A 17,566-nucleotide genomic window follows, 5' to 3' on the forward strand; every position below is an offset into this window, starting at 1 on the left:
CAAAAAGTGGTACATTTACAGGACAGAGACAGGGAACAGGTCAGACATGAGGGGTGAGGCAAGCTCCAGGGGGAAATGCAGGGTTCTATCTAAGGAGATTCCACATATATATATATATATCACCAAACCATTTGGGTGACCGCACATGTAATGTTTGTAGGAGGACATCTTGAAAGACACCCAACTCCAATACTTGGTTCCGCAGCTCATGATAACAGCAGTCCTAGGTAAACTGTAGCACTACAAGGAAACATAAACCATGGCTGAGGGAGAAAGTTTCACATATTGAGGGGCGGGGGATGATAATAGGTTACAGTACAGGATCAAAGGTCATCCATACAGGTGGAGGCAGCCATTTTGTGGCCTCAGCTTACAGTATTAGAAGTGCATAATATGAATAATTAATACAGGTATCATAACATCACACGGCAGAAGTGTGATTTTGTGATCTCATTATATGGATCTGACCCCCAAAATGCCTCAATGTTGTCATTGATGGCAACATTCCTATTAGAATATGGCTTAATGCCACAAAATGGCTGCTTCGCCGGGCATAGCTAATGGCTGCACTAATGTTTAGTCACAGCTTAAGAAATTGCATGACACAAAATTGTATCCCTTCTGTAATGGAACTGCCCATATGTAACATATTCCAACAGCACATACATGGGTGTCTGGGCCATGTATAACAGGAAAGTCCAAATGATTAAGTGAATTTAATTTTCTCTCAGCGCAAAGTGAGGAAAACCTCTGTTACAAAATATATGAAGCAGTTCTAGATAACATCAGTAATTTGGTACCAAGCACCGCTGATCCGTAACATCTGGAATGAAGGTAAATCTGACAAGACCGAGATACCAGGATATTTGGGAAGTGAATAATGAATTTAATTTTGAACAGATTTTTTTTTTAAAAAGTGATTGTGAAGTAAGCGGATGTCTGAGTGGTCACCGTATTATTACCATTTATACATGAATATATCATTTTGTTAAATGCAGATGGCAAAGAATGTAATAAAATATCATTTGATTGTAACAACTGTTTCACAGCTGTCTCGGATATTCACATCACTCTACGTGGGCACATTTTAGAAAGGGGTGAGCAATAAATGGCACTCCAGATGCTGATGAACTACACATCCCAGCATGCTGGGATAATTACCAGCTGGGGGGCGCTTTATGACCATCACTTTTAGATGTTTGTATAAAGGACAAGTGTGTGGGGCCACAGAAGAGTGTGGTGCAGGAGACTTACCGGCGTTGTATGAGGTATGCAGGTAAGATTGCAATCTAATTTCGCACAACACTGTATTATGAAAGCCGGACTATGAATCAGCCACACGATGCTGGGTTTGGTAAAAGGGCCCATCCGCTGATGGCACATGTATCCTTCCCTATCCCAAAAGTGGAAGGGATAGGCAGCCATGCTGTCTTGAAATTCAAGGTCGCCCAAGAAAGGGAGGTGGACTAAGAAATATGGATTTGTGGACCCCATTAGTTCAGGGTTGCCGACTTTTAAATGCTCCTCTCCGGGAGAAGCCCGGAGAGGAGACTTTCCTTACCCGATCGGGGGCGGGGCTTGACGGTGACGTCATTAAGCCCCGCCCCATTACGGGAAATAGGCTAAATTACTGATCTCCATGGAGGGGGCGGGGCTAAAATGACACGATTGTGCTCCTCCTCTGAGACCCGGGGATTGCGGCATTTACATGCCACGATTCGGGGGGCTCATGGGGGTCCCCCAGATTCCGGGAGGGTTGCCCACCCTTTCGGGGGGCCGGGAGGGGGACCCGATTTTCGGGAGACTCCCGGGAATTCTGGGAGGGTCGGCAACCCTGCATTAGTTGGAAGACAAGGTGCTATTAAAATACCCCCCCCCCCAACATCACTGCAAATTCTTGTAAATGAGCATAAATATCTGTATAGAATGAGATCTTTTGATACATGCCCCCAGCACTCCTGTAACAAGCGCACAAGCCTGGGTGCTTATGTAGGATCACATTGTCACTGCCAGGTGTCCACCCTGAAATGCCCTATTTTACAGACCAGGCCAAGTTTTGTCCGACTCAGCTGGGAGCAACATCATACCTCCCAACTGTCACGATTACAGCGGGACAGTCCCGATTTTCGGGTCCTGTCCCGCTGTCCCACCCGCGGCAGGCATTGTCCCGCTGCGGGGGGTGGCAGTTGGGAGACCCCCCAATCTAATAGAATAGACGCTGTGCGCACGTGCACAGCGTCTATTCTCGTATGAAAATGAGGTTGCGGCTAATTAGCATAAGCCACGCCCTCATTTGCATATGCCCAGCCCCCTTTTCAGGCGCTCGCATCAGAGAAGTTGGGAGGTATGCAACATTCATACACATGGAGTTTTAAATATTGTACCTAAGACTCGTTGGTAAATGGGCCCCCAAGTGCGCTATAGCACATGCAAGTGATTTTACTGTTACCCCCAAATAGCTCAATCAGTAAGGTGTCTGTCTCCAGTAAAGTCATGGTATCTAATACAGGGTGTGACACTTGCAAAAATGCTGTTAGAAGGAGGAGTCAGCCACATTAGCAATATCAACTGCTTTCAATTAACTGATTCAAACTTGATGGGGAGGAGAGGTGCCCTCTTGGGAGCAGGAGCCCGGCGGCAGATGACTCCATTGCCTCCCAGAGTTCTGCCTCTGGTTACTGTATATGAGGAGTAGATGGGAGCAGACATGAAGGTAGGGCGAGAACTCCGTGCTTTTGAGATATTCTAATCAGGTGGAAAGGTGCGCCATCTAGTGGCTACTCTTGATTAAAAGTTTACAGAAGGCCATACAGTACTGTGATCTATCACAGCAGCGTATGGCCATCCGCCCTCCGCCCCGGGAGGAGGGCTAGGCAGCAGGTCCGACCTCCGGCTTAGGTCATCAGATCCGAGGGGGTATGTCAAACATTCGATTTGGGATTTCTTGGCACGATCCATTAGGATCGGGTGAAATCAGCCCAACTCAGACTAGTGTATGGGCACCTTTAACCTGCATACATACTGGAGTGATGCCAGCATCATTTGGCATTTTGTAAAATCATATTGCCTACATTGCTGTGTGCACAAGTGATGGCGGATTCCTGCGGGCACTAGCGAGGCATGCTGGGTTTGGTGCGCTGCACCGCAGACCTAGGGATATCTCCAGTGACCTTAGTTATGCTAATGAAGGACAGAACATGATTATTCTGTCCTTAAAATAATGCCAGTGTGTACGGGTGGTCTATGCTGATGGGCACACCCTCAGATCAGTGGCAAACTTCTGCATCGGTCTTGTGGTATCTAGATCCGTTAAGTCCTGCACTGCTAGGAGGGGCTATTATGGGTCAGACTTGTTTTTCCAGCACATCCTACAGGAACATAAACATATTTAGATCTGAGGCCAAGACAACACCTTGAACGCTTTGTTGTGTCCCTCACACCTTTTCTGAGCAATGTTTGCAGTGTGGTCAGCTGCACTATCCTGTCGCGAGATGCCACAGCCATCGGGAAATACTAGTGCCATGAACGGAAGCTTTTGATCTGAACCCGGGACCCCAGGATTACAGAACATTGCCCAGAGCATCACACTGCCTTCAATGGCTCATAGTCCTATAGAGCATCCATCTCTGTCCTAGTCACATGACGCACACGCATCCCGCTGAAAACATATTTCCTCAGATCAGGCCACCTTCTTCCACTGCTCTATGGTCCAGTCTGATGCTCACATGCCCCTTGTAGGGAAAGGGTGAGCATGGGCACACTGACTGGTCTGCAGCTATACAGCAGGCTGTGAGTCACAGTTTGTTCAGACACCTTTTATCATACCAGCAGCAACAACTTCTCCTGCAATTTGTGCTACACTTAAGCTGTGTACACACGGTGCGATTTGGACGCAGAGCGATTTTGGCTTAAAATCGCTCAGCAATATAATGCTGTGTACGGTTTTCATCAGCGACCAGTTATTTTGGCTGAAAATTGCAAGCTATTCTGTCTCTACCTCATTTTGACTAGAAATCGCTGGTGCAGAGGTGCTGCACAGTGCACCAGTGGTTTTTAGCCATAATCGGAGGAGCATGCTCCTGCGACCATGAAGGTCTCTCAGCGGGAGCGCGCTCCTGGCAATTTATCTCCCACAGCACATGAAATCACTGGCAATATGGTTGCTCAGCAACCATATTGCCAGCAATATCTGCTGAAATCACCTGAGTGTGTACACAGCATAACTCTTCTGTGGGAAGAGTCCAGACAGACTAGCCGTCTCTCCCAGCACCCATCAGTGTCTTAGGTGCTGACCATTCTATACGCTACACTCCATCCCTGGCCAATACCCCAGACCAGCAGCTAGGTGAGTAATGCCAAATGTTGTTCCGCTTGTGCACACGGGCGCATCTGCGATGGTTCATGTCTGCTGTAAACTAGCGTCCAATAAGTTCTCCGGTAGATCTATGAGAAGGATGCATTCTGGATATGAACAACCATTAAGTCAACAAGACTGAGATACGCAGGACTGTGTCGGGGAACCCATGTTTGCAGTATTGGGAATACACATGCCGTTACACTGCTGAAAGCGGTAGTATACTTTAATCTGCATTTTATCTTTGCCAACATGTTGCAACCCACCTACCTCCTGTTTGGCCACATAAGGATGGTCGACCGAGCACATGTTCCCTAGGTAGGCATGGGCACCAGGTATAAAATCAGCGCAGTCTATGGACGAGGCAACATAAGCATTGTTACTCCACAGCACAATACAGGGCTCTGTCAGTGAGTTGAGCCGAACGCAGGAGTTCCGTAACGACTGCCCCCGGTCATCTTCCCTCATGCATCGCGCAGCCATAAGCAAATTACATCACAGGCGCCTTATTGGCGTCCATGTGTACAGCTCGGAGGAAGAAATACTTGCTCTCACTTGGATGACTGTTAATTGCCCAAACTGTCTACCAACAATTCCTATGAGATAATCGCAAGCTAATATGACGGTAGAGTAAGCAACATGCTAAGATGCTGTGGACCTCCAGCAGGCATGTCCAAACTATGGTCCTCCAGCTGTGACCCCAAGTCCCATCATGCTTCACCGCAGTCTTGCTATTAGTTTTAGTGTTCCCTATGCTGGGATGTGTAGTTTCACAGGACAACCCCCCAGCATGACAAGTCATGAGTAAAACGTGCCCCTCCATGTACCGATGTGTGTGTGCTGTGCGTTTTGTACTTTATTGGCGCCGTGCGATTTTGGCAGAGGATGTGATGTATTGTACCCGCGGGGACGCACATCGCATCACCGCAGGTACACGGTGTGATTCTAACCAATGCGATGCGTTTTGAACTTTAAAAGTTCAAACTGCATGCGATACTTGCAACGTGTATGGGCACCTTTAGACTCAGTCACACCTACCTACCCCCCCCCCCCCTCACACCCCAAGACCTCTATTCCATAAAAGCGCATGTGAAATAAGGCACACAGGCTCACAGCTCAGTCAGGTAACAGTTTATTGGTAATTTGCTTCTGTACAGTGTGAAATATTGCACATATAGTATACTGTACACATGCACCTTCCCCTCTGCCGCCAGTCACTCGGGGAGCTGGGCCTACTAGCTAATCCAAAAATGTTCTTCCAATACCACGCACCCAACATCCCACCAGTATAGGCCATTCCAAGAATTATTCTGGACCATGTTATACACAGCAAAGTATATAGTAACACTGTAAACCAGGCATGTCCAAACTGTGACCATCCAGCTGTTGTGAAACTACACATCCCAGCAGGCCTTGCCATAGTTTTAGCATGTTCCTAATAGCAAAACTGTGGCAAGGCATGATGGGACTTGTAGCTTCACAACAGCTGGAGGGCCATAGTTTGGCCATACCTGCTGTAAACAAAAATGCCCGGTATCCCAAAAGGGGTGACCATGATACCAGCCAAAATGAGCAAGTCACTACGCAGGGTAATTTACTACCAACAGCAACCCAACAGTCACTATGCAATTACTGAAGCTGAAATAATGATGAATGGAAAGAGATGGGTAACACATCCGTACAAGGGGCAATTATCCAACTACTACACATGGAGGGTATAGATTTTTATTTTTTTTAATCTCTGGCCGTTCGCAAGCTGATTGACGGGTAGCCGGCGTCTGGGGCTGGTAACCAGTTTTCTAGGAGTCTCATGGAAAACGCAACATTCCCAGGAATTTGAGGGGAAACTAATGAGACATCAGTTCCGGCCTCGAACAGCCGGTTTGTATCACAGCCACCATGTCCTGGGCTACGCACAGCCATTTACAGACCCGTGACATTTTTACAGCCTTGCACAGAGGGGGGATTTCACTCTGGCAAGCGGTGATACAGGGAGGAGGGGGTTATTCAGGCTGGATCATGCAATTGGTCTGAATAACCCCCTTATATCCTATATGAACTATGTTCAAATGGACATTACATTGCTTACTGGATGTATGAGAAAATTAATAAGTTTTTAACACTGCGAGAATAACACAGATGTTTGTATCCCATTCAATGACCAATGTCTGTATTGTCTGGACATAGGTTAGATACAAAAGTTTTATATAAATGTGTTACCAGGCATCAGATGTAAGTTATACAGTAGCTTGTTATAGATTTATTCCTGAGGAGCTAACAGGAATGTACATTGTATGTAGAGGGCTGGAACTACTGGTGCCGAATGCCCACTTCCCAGCACAAAAGCTCTACAATGTAACAGACAATTACAATCAGTCTGCTAGCAACAGGCCTATGTATGGGGGTTATTCTGGTTCACTCACAGACAAAGTCACTCAAACCCCCATACAACATATGCACTGCTGATGCAACATGTGCAGAGAGTTAAGTCGCCCAACATGTACAGGTCGATTGTCAGATCTGGCTGGTTGGAACAAAATCCTGGTAATGTATGAGAGCCAATGACGGTTGACCATTTGCTTTGAAATGCTGGAAAACTACCAAATCCTGCCATTCAGATATTACCAGGTTTTGTTCCAACCAACCTGTAGATGTACGGCCAGCTTTAGATTTGGGTGGTGGGTGTACTTCAAACAGATATCTATATTGCAGTGTAAAAATAAAGCCAGTATACACCCTGTACGTTACATTAGCCACACCTGCAGTGCACCTGGTTTTGTCCTTTAGAGAGTGAATTTGCCTTTGTAAGTGAACCAGAATGACCCCGTATGTGTATACACAAGCACACACAGATTAGTATCGGACTATAAAAAGTAGTGAAATGCAGAAACAGATTGTTAGATAAGTGACTTTTGACCTTCCGTCAACATCTTAGCTCCGCCTTCACCTTGGACTAATAAAAAGGGGTTTTGATGATTATCCCAGGCTGCCCACAAATGCAATGGCTGACCATGCGCAGCCCTTATATGCATAACTAAAAGGTGCAGGACCAGTTTGAATGTCCCAGCAGTGGGCGTGATTGAAAGCAAAGCAAAAAAACAAGTAACTTTGTATCTGAAACAAACGGTGTTGCCATGCAAGGGAAACAAGTACATTTATATTATCTGTGCTGGGTAAATACTGTCTGCTTTTGCATGTAGCCCACACCTACAATTTAGAATTCTAACGCTCTCTGCACAGGATACATCTGCCCCATCTGCAGTGCAGCATGTTTTTTCCCCAGGTGAACAGTTGCTTTACGTCCAAATACGGTTCTGGCCCTGTATCAATGGAAGCTTGCTATAAGAAAATAGAAACTACATGTACAAGAGATGCTTTTTTTTAAATGCATTTAGTTTTACTAACTCCTACATAATGTGCATATGCGCATAAATAAAACAGAAATATGGCTTACACAATACATAAACTTAAATATATTTGTCCAAGACGTAAACGACAGAATCACCAAGTGAAACTACGTAATGTGTCAACACAATCAACTCTAGTCCTAATAATAATAATAATTATAATGAGACAGGAGGGGACATTGCCATTTGGTGAAACCTTGTACTAAACCACAGCAAGCAGATAAGCTTTTACTTGCTGAAGTCAGACAATGAAAGCAAAGTTATGATTGGTTAGCGCAAATTTCCACTAGTGTGCAGTTTTCGGAAACACCACTCAGGGAGAATTCAATTGTTATCTAGAGTGACAGGAAATCAAGAAGGGGCGATATTCGATGAATGCCGGTCATAGTGCCCAATAGTAATAGAGTTCTGCAGACAACACTGCACAGATATGAGCAGTCTCTCTGTAAGTGCAGCATGGGAGTGTACAAGAAGGTCGGGATGTTCTACCCAGAGTTGTAAAGTCAATTGTTACCAGCACCCGATCTCCGGTCTAAAGTGACAGGAAGTCAAAGGGGCGATACTCAATTAATGCGCCAAATAGTAATAGGGTAACTTTTCACACATCTCAGCTTGCCACCACTGAGGTGTATGAGCCGGAACGCTGGTAATTGAATAGCTCCTTCAGGCGCGAAGGTGAGACAGCTGGCAGTACCAACAAAAGGCAAACACATGCCTTGCAAGTAAATGTCTGAACTCGGGCAGTATTACATCCCGCCACTAATGTTAGATTTACTAGAGTGGAGTGGAGGTTTATTCCATCAACCAATCAGACTCTAGCTATAACTTTCTTAGTAACATGCCATAAAATACTAGCATGAATCTGATTGGCTACTATGTGTATCACCACCAAAACTCTTTAGTACTACATCTCTGCATCCAATAACGTTAGGATGGGGATGGGGGGGGGGGGGGGTAAACAAAGTGCAGACGTATTACACAAATGTAGTGCAAAAAGAACCGGACACAGAAGCGCAGCTATAGTCTTAGTATAAAGAATACAGAGTATTGCATAGACATCCAACTACTTAGCCGCAGGAATCCATTTATAATTTACGTGCAAATACTGCGGAAAGAATATATTAGCTAGAAACTAGTAAATACGCTTATTAAAAATAATGATACTTTTATCATCTCAACTGCTCTAGTATTAACCATACAGAGATCTTAAAGTCTAATGATTATTTGATCCACAAGAAAAACATTACAGCAACTATAGACCCTTGTTATCAACCGGGACTAGCAGGCTTTCAATTGGGAAAGGCGAATCGTCCCTATTGTCTCCATACACAATCTGTTAGACTCCAATGACCTAATCACAGCCAATACAGGCAGGCTAGCGCAGCCACTATAACTGGCCAATGACAAGCTTCCTATGGGCTTGTATATAAGCGGGCTTGATGTGCTGGCCTTTTCCTGCAGCTTATATACAGTAGCTCAGCAGAAGCAGGAAGCCACACCATTGTACTGCCATATGCCCTGTGCAGGTTTCGTAGTGGAGGGGCAGATTTCTTAAGCTCGGTGAAGTGATTAGTGACTTTTTTTTTTTTAATCACCGGCCAATCAGCTCCTAGCTGTGAAGAGAGTCTTGGTTTGAGAAACAGATAGGAGCCGATTGGCCAGTGATAACATACCAGACACGCTATCACTTCACCGAGCTTAATAAACCTACCCCACAGTGGTTTATGTACGACGCCTTAGAGAAAGATAGCGGACATAGGCCCAAAGGGAAGTGAAACCATTCAACTGTTGGCGACCTGCGAATTATTTCTCTCCCCTTCGGAAATAAGTTAAGTGAAGACAGACTTTTATTCAGTCGGAGATGGATGGAAAGGGGTTGGCATGAGGTCATGTGACTATGCCCCAAGTAGGCACTGGCCTTCCTGTGTTCCCAGGGCAACGCCCAACGTTTTCATGGGGCCATACATAAAAAGCTGGGCGTTACCCTGTTCTGACCTGGTGTCCGCCCGCCGCCCCCCTCAGCGACTGTGAAATCTTGGTGTACTTGCTCAGCCTCCTGCAGACAACATGCATGAAGATGAGCAGTCTCTCCGTAAGTGCAGCATGGGAGTGTACAAGAAGGTCTGGATGTTATACCCAGGGTCGAGCGGTCACTAGACTTCCATAGAGCTATTGCAGAAAGACCAGCTGGATGAGACAGCAAATACACGCACTCTCCGAACCCCTATCATCGGCCCTGTCCAATCACTCTCAAAGTACCATCCAGTCAGCTCCCAACTGCCAAGTGTTACTTGCAAAATGACATTTAGGGGCTGGTTGATTGGCCTTTGATCTTCGTCCACAAACCTCTAAATCTTATGTGAGTGGTAAACACTTTCCCCCCTATAGCAGGGATGGGGAACCTTTGGTCCTCCAGCTGTTGAACTACACACCCCAGCATGCCCTACTACAGTTTTGCCAGCTAAAAAAAACCTGCTGCAGGTCATGCATAGTTTAAACAGCTGGAGGGCCAACGGTTCCCCATCCTTGCCTTATAGGGATTATTACTTTACCAAGTAACACGTAGGCTTCATTACCGCTGCTTTACACAGAACTAAATCAAAGACATCCACAGCTAATATAGATACACATTATAAAGCCAGTTACCCCAGTGACGTCAGAGGATTGTTGCACACAGGTATAAAGTACACCCCGATATACGTGGTCTACGCATCCCACAGGGGCACGAGAGCCATGTTTCTGTAGCCAATGCAAGAGCAAATTTAGAGACAACCAAAAACACTTGTCATTCCTATATAATACTTTGGGGGGTAAAGACCTCAGTGGGTGAGGTAGTGGTACCCACATATTGTTAAGATCACCAAGAACTGTACAGATCAGGGGGTTGGACTGTGAGAGGAGGAACATATTGACAAAGAGTCAGTCTGGCTGTGACCGTGGTACACACAACCGAAAAATGATCAACTGAACTCTTGGAAAAGGAAAGGAACCTGGAGGGTCGGTGGGTTACGTAACAGAAGCCAGATCATTCTTTTACTTTATTTATAAAGTCTGCTATTTTGGTGAAGTTTTCCTCCTGTTGTTCGAGAGCATCCAGGACAATGCCCATGGGAGTCTTCTTCAGCCCAACTCCCTCCATCTTGTTCTCCAGTTTGTTCTTTATGTTGCGGAGCCTCAGAGATGCATGGATAAACATCACTACATGGAGGAAAGAAAAAATAATAATTAGGGCGATGTCAGTACAGCACCTGAATAAGACAACTTCATATATAGATTTTTTGCTTAGACTGTTCTCATAAGAGAGATCTATTTGGCATATATTGGATTTCAAATTCCTGGAGAATGTGTGTCCCTTTGATGTCCCCTCCCTGTCAGTCATTCCCCTGATTACATTGCTTAGCGGTGCTCCTCACAGTATCTGCATAAGAATCCCCTTGCTGACCATATCTTTGATAACCATCATTTACTTTATTCCCTTTTATGTTTTTCAGAACTTTGTGCAAATCAAGAATCTGAAAAAAAAAAAAAAAAAAAGTGGTCATTTTATATTAAAAGTGACTAGCTTTCCCTGGACCAAGTGCAAATAATTTATTTTTAACCTTTTTACAATATATTGTGTATGGCTTTCCTGGTCTGCCGACATGAGAAATTTACATTCTAGATGTCCCTGACTTGACGATTTCTGTGCAGGAACTGGATAATCCAGATTGTCTGACATGTTCTATTTTGCCGATCCCCTGACCCTGGCTAAATGACAGATTTACCATTACCATAGAAACATAACCAATCACTTCTCTGTGGATCAGCACAGACGGAAACACAAACCAGTATATTTACTTACGCAGCAGTGGGAAAGTAATCCCGAACACGAAGACCATCACGCCTCCGAAGAGAGAGATGACAAAGTAACTGGACAACATAATGGACAGGATGAAGAGAGTGGGGTACTGCTTCTTAAACTTGCGTACGAAGTCCTTATTGTGCGACGTCCACACAAATCCCAGGAACACCAGGATGACCACGCTTGCTCCCAGGATCATGTTAAAGGGACTTAAAAACCTGCATGAAAATAAATTGTGCGTTTAAAAAAAAAACAAAAAAAACAAAAAAAAAAAAAAAAACACAACATTTATACATACATGGGTACTAAATCAGAACAACAAAGTAATGATTTCAATGGCACTCAGTTATTCTGTTGGGGCAAACAATATTTATCAAAATGTAGTTTAGCCAATGATTAGGAAATGTTAAGCAGAATCTGTTCGCAGCACTCTCAGGACGACATGTATCAAACTTTTTAGAAAGATAAAGTATTAACCACTCATATACTGTACAGAATACAGTCATTACCAAGTAGGTCGACATGCAGATAGGTCAACATGGGTTTTTACTGTTTTTTTGAGCCAACAGCCGGTATTTCATGCCCTACCATCCACTAGACCGTGGTGTGAGAATAAAATAGTGTGCCAAGCGTAGTGAGGAACCGTGCCCGAAGCATGGTGAGTGCATCGAGCCATGTGAGGGGAAGTGGTGGTACGTTTTAGTGTTTATGTTGACATAAGGGTAAAATCCAAAAACCATGTCAACTTTTTCAATGTCGACCTAATGACTGCCTAACAACTTGCTGGTGACCAAACGCAGGGCTGCCACCAGGAATTTTGGGCCCGGGACTGATTTCCAGTCCGGACCCCATGGGACCCCCATCATCCTTCACTTACCGCCCGACTCAGCTCGTCCTGAAGCACAGCGTGGCTTCTTCAATATAGGATGCCAGCGGCCAATTAAAATGCAGCACCGGCAAGTGAGCCAATCAGAGCTTGTGTACCGGCAACTGATCCGATTGGCTCAAAAGCCGAGGCAGCAATTTAATTGGCCGCTGCCTTCCTGTATTGAAGAAGCCAGGGTGTGCTTCGGGACCTGCTGAGGACCGAGCGCAGCGCACAGTAGAGGGTTGCTGTGGGTAAAATGAGCTGGCCGGGCACTTCCAGAGGCCGGGGCAGCTGTACCCACAGCACCCCTCTGTCAGTGGCCCTGACCAACCGAGCCACACCCTCCTGTACAATCAGCTTCTGGAAGTGCTAGAAATGTTGGGTAGGCGTTACATATTTGTGGTGCTATTACCGAGTTACTGTTTCACAAAATGAGAGTCCGAGCAGATAGGATTCCCTGAATCTTCCTGCAAAGCAGAGTCTGCTATGAGAACAGTTTTACATTTCCATTCCCTCCCCACCTGTCCTGGTCAGTCCATCTCCTCTCCTTCTGGATGGTGGTTAGTAGTGTGCACTGAATCCGAGGTGGGAGTTAATAAGCAACAAGCTATATTTAGGTTACAAGTAGCTCCTTGCGAACAGCTTGGAAAAAGTGAGTAATATCAGTCACAGGAACTAAATGCTAACAGATGTGCACACACATCGACCAACACCCTGTATACCAAGTGAGAGGGGCAAAGATGTACAGGCACAAAAATACAGAGTCAATTACAGTATAAGAAACCAAAACTAAATGCTGTGCTAGCTTTTCTTATTCCAAACGGACAATAAAGTCTGTGGGCATTTAGAACTAAATTCCACTGGTACTCCCATCACCAGTAATCTCTTCCAAAGTATAATACAGATAGAGCCAGGCTCATCTTGACTATGTGATTTGGGCACGATTGCACCCGATTCGGATGAAATTGGGCCGTGAAATCAGCCCAAAATCGCACTTGTAGACATACCGTCCGACCTGATGCGCGGTCCCGTTTGCATCGGATAGGAGTCGGGAGGTCGGACGGGCTGCACATAAGATTTGCAAAATCATATGTGCAGCCCGGTAGCGGGCGGGGGATGCCAGCTAATAGAGAGCCAGGCGGAGGGAGCAGGGCTCAGCCAATGGCTTTCTATTCATCTGTATGGGCGTTTTAAACACCCCCCCCCCTTCTCCTTCCCGAAAGCCAGAGTCTTCTACTGCCCGTCGCCCTGCTCCCGCTGGCACTGCAACAGCTTCCTCGTCTGCCCGGATCCCTACGCAGCCTCCCCCTGCCTGGCTCTCTATTAGCCGGCATCCCCCGCCCACTGACGTCCCCCTCCTCCTGCAGCTCCCCGGGGACCGCATATGATAAATCCATGCGATTTATCGTATGCAAAACTTGGCACATCATGTGCCTAATCATGTCCCCCTCTCGGGGTGCTGCAGGGGAAAATCAGGTCCGACCTGTCCCTAGGACAAGTTGGACTAATGTATGGGGGCCTTAAGTGTCTGCACCTAGGCACAGAAAATGCTTCCTGTCATCTATTGTTCTCAGCTGCAATACAATAAAGATAACAATACATCAAGTGGGGATTAGTGTGACTGGTCTTTCTGAGTTAATCCTATTAAAAGGCCAAGAAGAAAGGCTACATCTATCTATATCATTAATGTGTGCTCCCGCGCATCTTTAATGAGCCCCTCCCCTATAGGGGAGGGGATACACAGCTATAGAAATTACTATCCTAAAACCCTGTACACACAGATCTGCTTTGGATTCGATTTTCTAGTCGATCCGGCATCAGATCTGTACTTTTGCATTAGATATCGAAATAGATACAAATTCATGGTACATTGTACACATTCGATTTACTAGATCAAATTCGATATTTCCTTGGCTGCACAGTAGTTTTTTTCTGTTCGATTTTGTGAAAACGGGAGCGCGCATCGAATCGAATGTAGATCGAAAGGGACAAAAAGCATTCGATTTTGCTTCTATAAGCAAAATCGAATTGGGGAAAAACAAAACAAAAAAACAATCACCTGTTGAATTAAAGGACTTTACCAGGTTATGAGGAATGACCAGGAAAATAGCTATTTATGTGTACTGGGGACAACCTACTAGAGGTATTACAGAAGGGATTAATGAGGTCACAGGGGAACACAGATGGCCCAAGCTTTGGCAATAAATAGTGACTGCAACTGAATCCAATACCTTTGGAGACAGCCCAACTAAAATGTGATTGTGAACCAGGATGTATTGACGACACACGAGTAGGACATAGAAGATCCTGACAGATGCGATGGTCAGTGACACGTATAAGAACTTTATTTAAAGTGCGCTGACAGGTCACAACTAACGGAGGTCAAATTAATTAACCGAGTGAGGTAGCAGCAATAGGAATGATTTCCTATAATCCTGATAACAGACTATATTATCTAGATTCTGGAAAGACTGACGATTTCTGGGCACAACTGTCACTTATTGGCTGCGCTTTCTGGAACACATTGCCTAGCAACAGTATGTTTACCTACGCAGTAAGAAAGAGTAATGGATATAGTTTAGCGTAGAGCGATGCAGCCTGTGGACTTCCTGTCTCAGCAGGGCATGCTGGGACATGTAGTCTCACAGGTAGCCATTTCTTAAAAGCTGGTTTTATGGTCAAAAGGGGACAGTAACAATGAAAGCAATTTTGGTCTCACAACTGGTAACACTTTTATAGCTCAAAACAAAATTATAGTCTAGGTTCGGGTGAGTTATTTTGTTTCTGTGCAGGGTAAATACTGGCTGCTTTATTTTGACACTGCAATATAGATCTCACTTTGAAGTAAAACCCCAGCCAAATCTAACCCCAGCCTGCAGTTTTGTCCATTTGAGAAGGAATTTGCCTTTGCGAGTGAACCAGAATAAGGGCCAGTGACTATCCCAGGAGCATTTATCTGATCCAACTTACCTATAGTTAAGGCACACATACACTAAAAGATTATTTTTCCAATCTGGCTGGTTGGAATTAGTGGATAGTGTATTTCTATTCAATGGATGACCAGCGATGTTTTTTACATATGGATGGTCATCCATTTTCTTTGATGGATTGGCCTGTGGGTCAATCAAATATGGGGGTGGGGCTTCATGGGTGTCAGGGGCACAGCTATGCCACATGTCCCAGCCCCTTAAAAAAAAAAAAAAAAAAGAAACTATTCGTTTAAGCTGGACATAGAATGGGAAACCATCTAGTTCGTGCCCATCGATCGCAAAACTACTCAACATCGGCCATAAGCCAGCGATGATTTCTAGACTATGGCCATCCTTAATTGGAATGAAAATTTTGGGGAGCAATTGACTATTTGCTCCTAAACATGGAATAGACGAAAATGGTCACATCCATTTATGCACATGACAGCTTTTGTTCATTTTCCAACTTAGGGGAGCAAATGGTTAATTGTTATTTGTTCCCAGGTGTCCAGATTTTCATTCCAACCAAGCCAGATTGGAAAGAATCTTATACTTCATGGTTGTCTACCTGACCCTCTACTTCAGGAAGAAAATGCTCTGTTCCTGGACTTCCCTGGTAATGTAGGAGACAAATGACCTAGCTCCCCACAGGTGACAGCAATCCTTCATTACCAGGGAAGTCCAGGAACAGAGCATTTTCTCCCGCATGGAGAGGGTCAGGTAGGCAACTGTTAGTGATTACAGTGTCCACGTACACCTTTGCCCGAGTCACACCTTAAGGTGCCCATACACGTACCGATTACACGGTATGTTTTGAGCTAAAATCACATTGCATGCGATGAGATGCGATCAAAACACAGTCCCAAAAAGTATGTGCAGCACATACTTTTTGTACTATGCGATGAGATGCCGCGGGAGCACGCATCTCATTGCACCGAAAAAAAACAAAAAAAAAAACGGTGCGTGTATGGGCACCTTTAGGCTTATTCTCAAAATATGCATCTGATACTGCCTTCAAACATGGGTTGGAACCAAGATTTTAAACCTGGGTCTAAACAGAGCTGCCTCACTATTATGGAAAAATACAACAGACACTGGTGGAATAGCTACCCTTGGCGCGGTATCCAATTCATACCAAATATATAACACTATGGGGAGGGGTATTCAAGTAGAGAAGAAAAATTTGCGTTATAAAGTTGAAAACCTCTTTTTCCCCATTCAATCCTATGAGGACACCCAAAAATAAAAAATAAATAGTGAATGTGTTTTTGCATGAAAATAGTGCTGCTTCGGGAATAGTGTTTTTCATGCCAGAGGCAAGTGAAACAAAATCCCTGATAAGCACAATGTCAACCTTCAGTCATGTCGACCTAGTGGTGTCAACCTAATGCTTGGCAACCTAGTTCCTCTCTATCCAGAGTCATACCCCTCCACTGTACCCGTGTAGCCTCTATAAGCATAAAATTCCTAATTTCAAAATAAAACGTGCATAGATAGGAGCGTGTCACACATGCGTGTGCACTGGGAAAACTTGCATCATACACACATGGGTGGTTCTACAGCAGCAGATTCTCTATGTGGCCAGGGACAGCAGGCAGGAATCCGGGGCGTGCCACCGCTGAATGACAGCTCATCTGTCCATTAGGTCACACAGCAGCTGTCATCTGGTTGGTAACATCTGGATTATCATTCAACGTCTCAGGAAAACTTCAGCAAAACTGAAGCAGGGCATGCTGGGAGTTGTAGTCCCACAGAAGCTGGAGCACACCCTGTATGGTGGAACTACAAGCACCAACACGACCTCCTGTCACTGAATGGGCTGCTCTAGCAAACCTCAACCCCAATTGCTGCATCATCATCATCATCATTCCCACTCACCCCACCAGGCAGATAGTGGCCGCGGCCAGGATCAGGTAATTGGTCTGGTAGTACAGCATGTTGCTCACTACCCTGTTGTTCCATTTGGAAATGTCTTTGAAGTCCGGCCGGGAGAAGCGGTCAGTGCCCGGGAAGAAGTCCCCCCAGGGCCGAAGCGGAGCCAACTGTACGTCCATGTTCCAGCTGCTGAGGCTTTAAGTGAGACTGGGCCGTCCGCGCATGCGCACCAGCGACCCGCAGGTGGATGAC

The 17,566-nt window shown here is 45.3% G+C and overlaps 1 protein-coding gene across 1 annotated transcript; it reads right to left on the reverse strand.

Moving 5' to 3' along the window:
* Nucleotides 1–5,470: 5,470 nt before the first annotated feature.
* On the reverse strand, nt 5,471–17,557 carry ARL6IP5 (ARF like GTPase 6 interacting protein 5). The gene is made up of 3 exons (XM_083156016.1): nt 17,318–17,557; nt 11,603–11,820; nt 5,471–10,959 (listed from the first exon to the last, which is right to left on the reverse strand). The coding sequence occupies exons 1-3, from the start codon at nt 17,491–17,493 to the stop codon at nt 10,787–10,789; spliced, it is 567 nt and encodes a 188-aa protein (XP_083012142.1). The 5' UTR covers nt 17,494–17,557; the 3' UTR covers nt 5,471–10,786.
* Between the last annotated feature and the right edge of the window lie 9 nt (nt 17,558–17,566).

The sequence above is a fragment of the Crinia signifera genome, chromosome 8 (genome assembly GCF_055691185.1).
Source record: "Crinia signifera chromosome 8, ASM5569118v1, whole genome shotgun sequence".
Taxonomy (NCBI): Eukaryota; Metazoa; Chordata; class Amphibia; order Anura; family Myobatrachidae; genus Crinia; species Crinia signifera.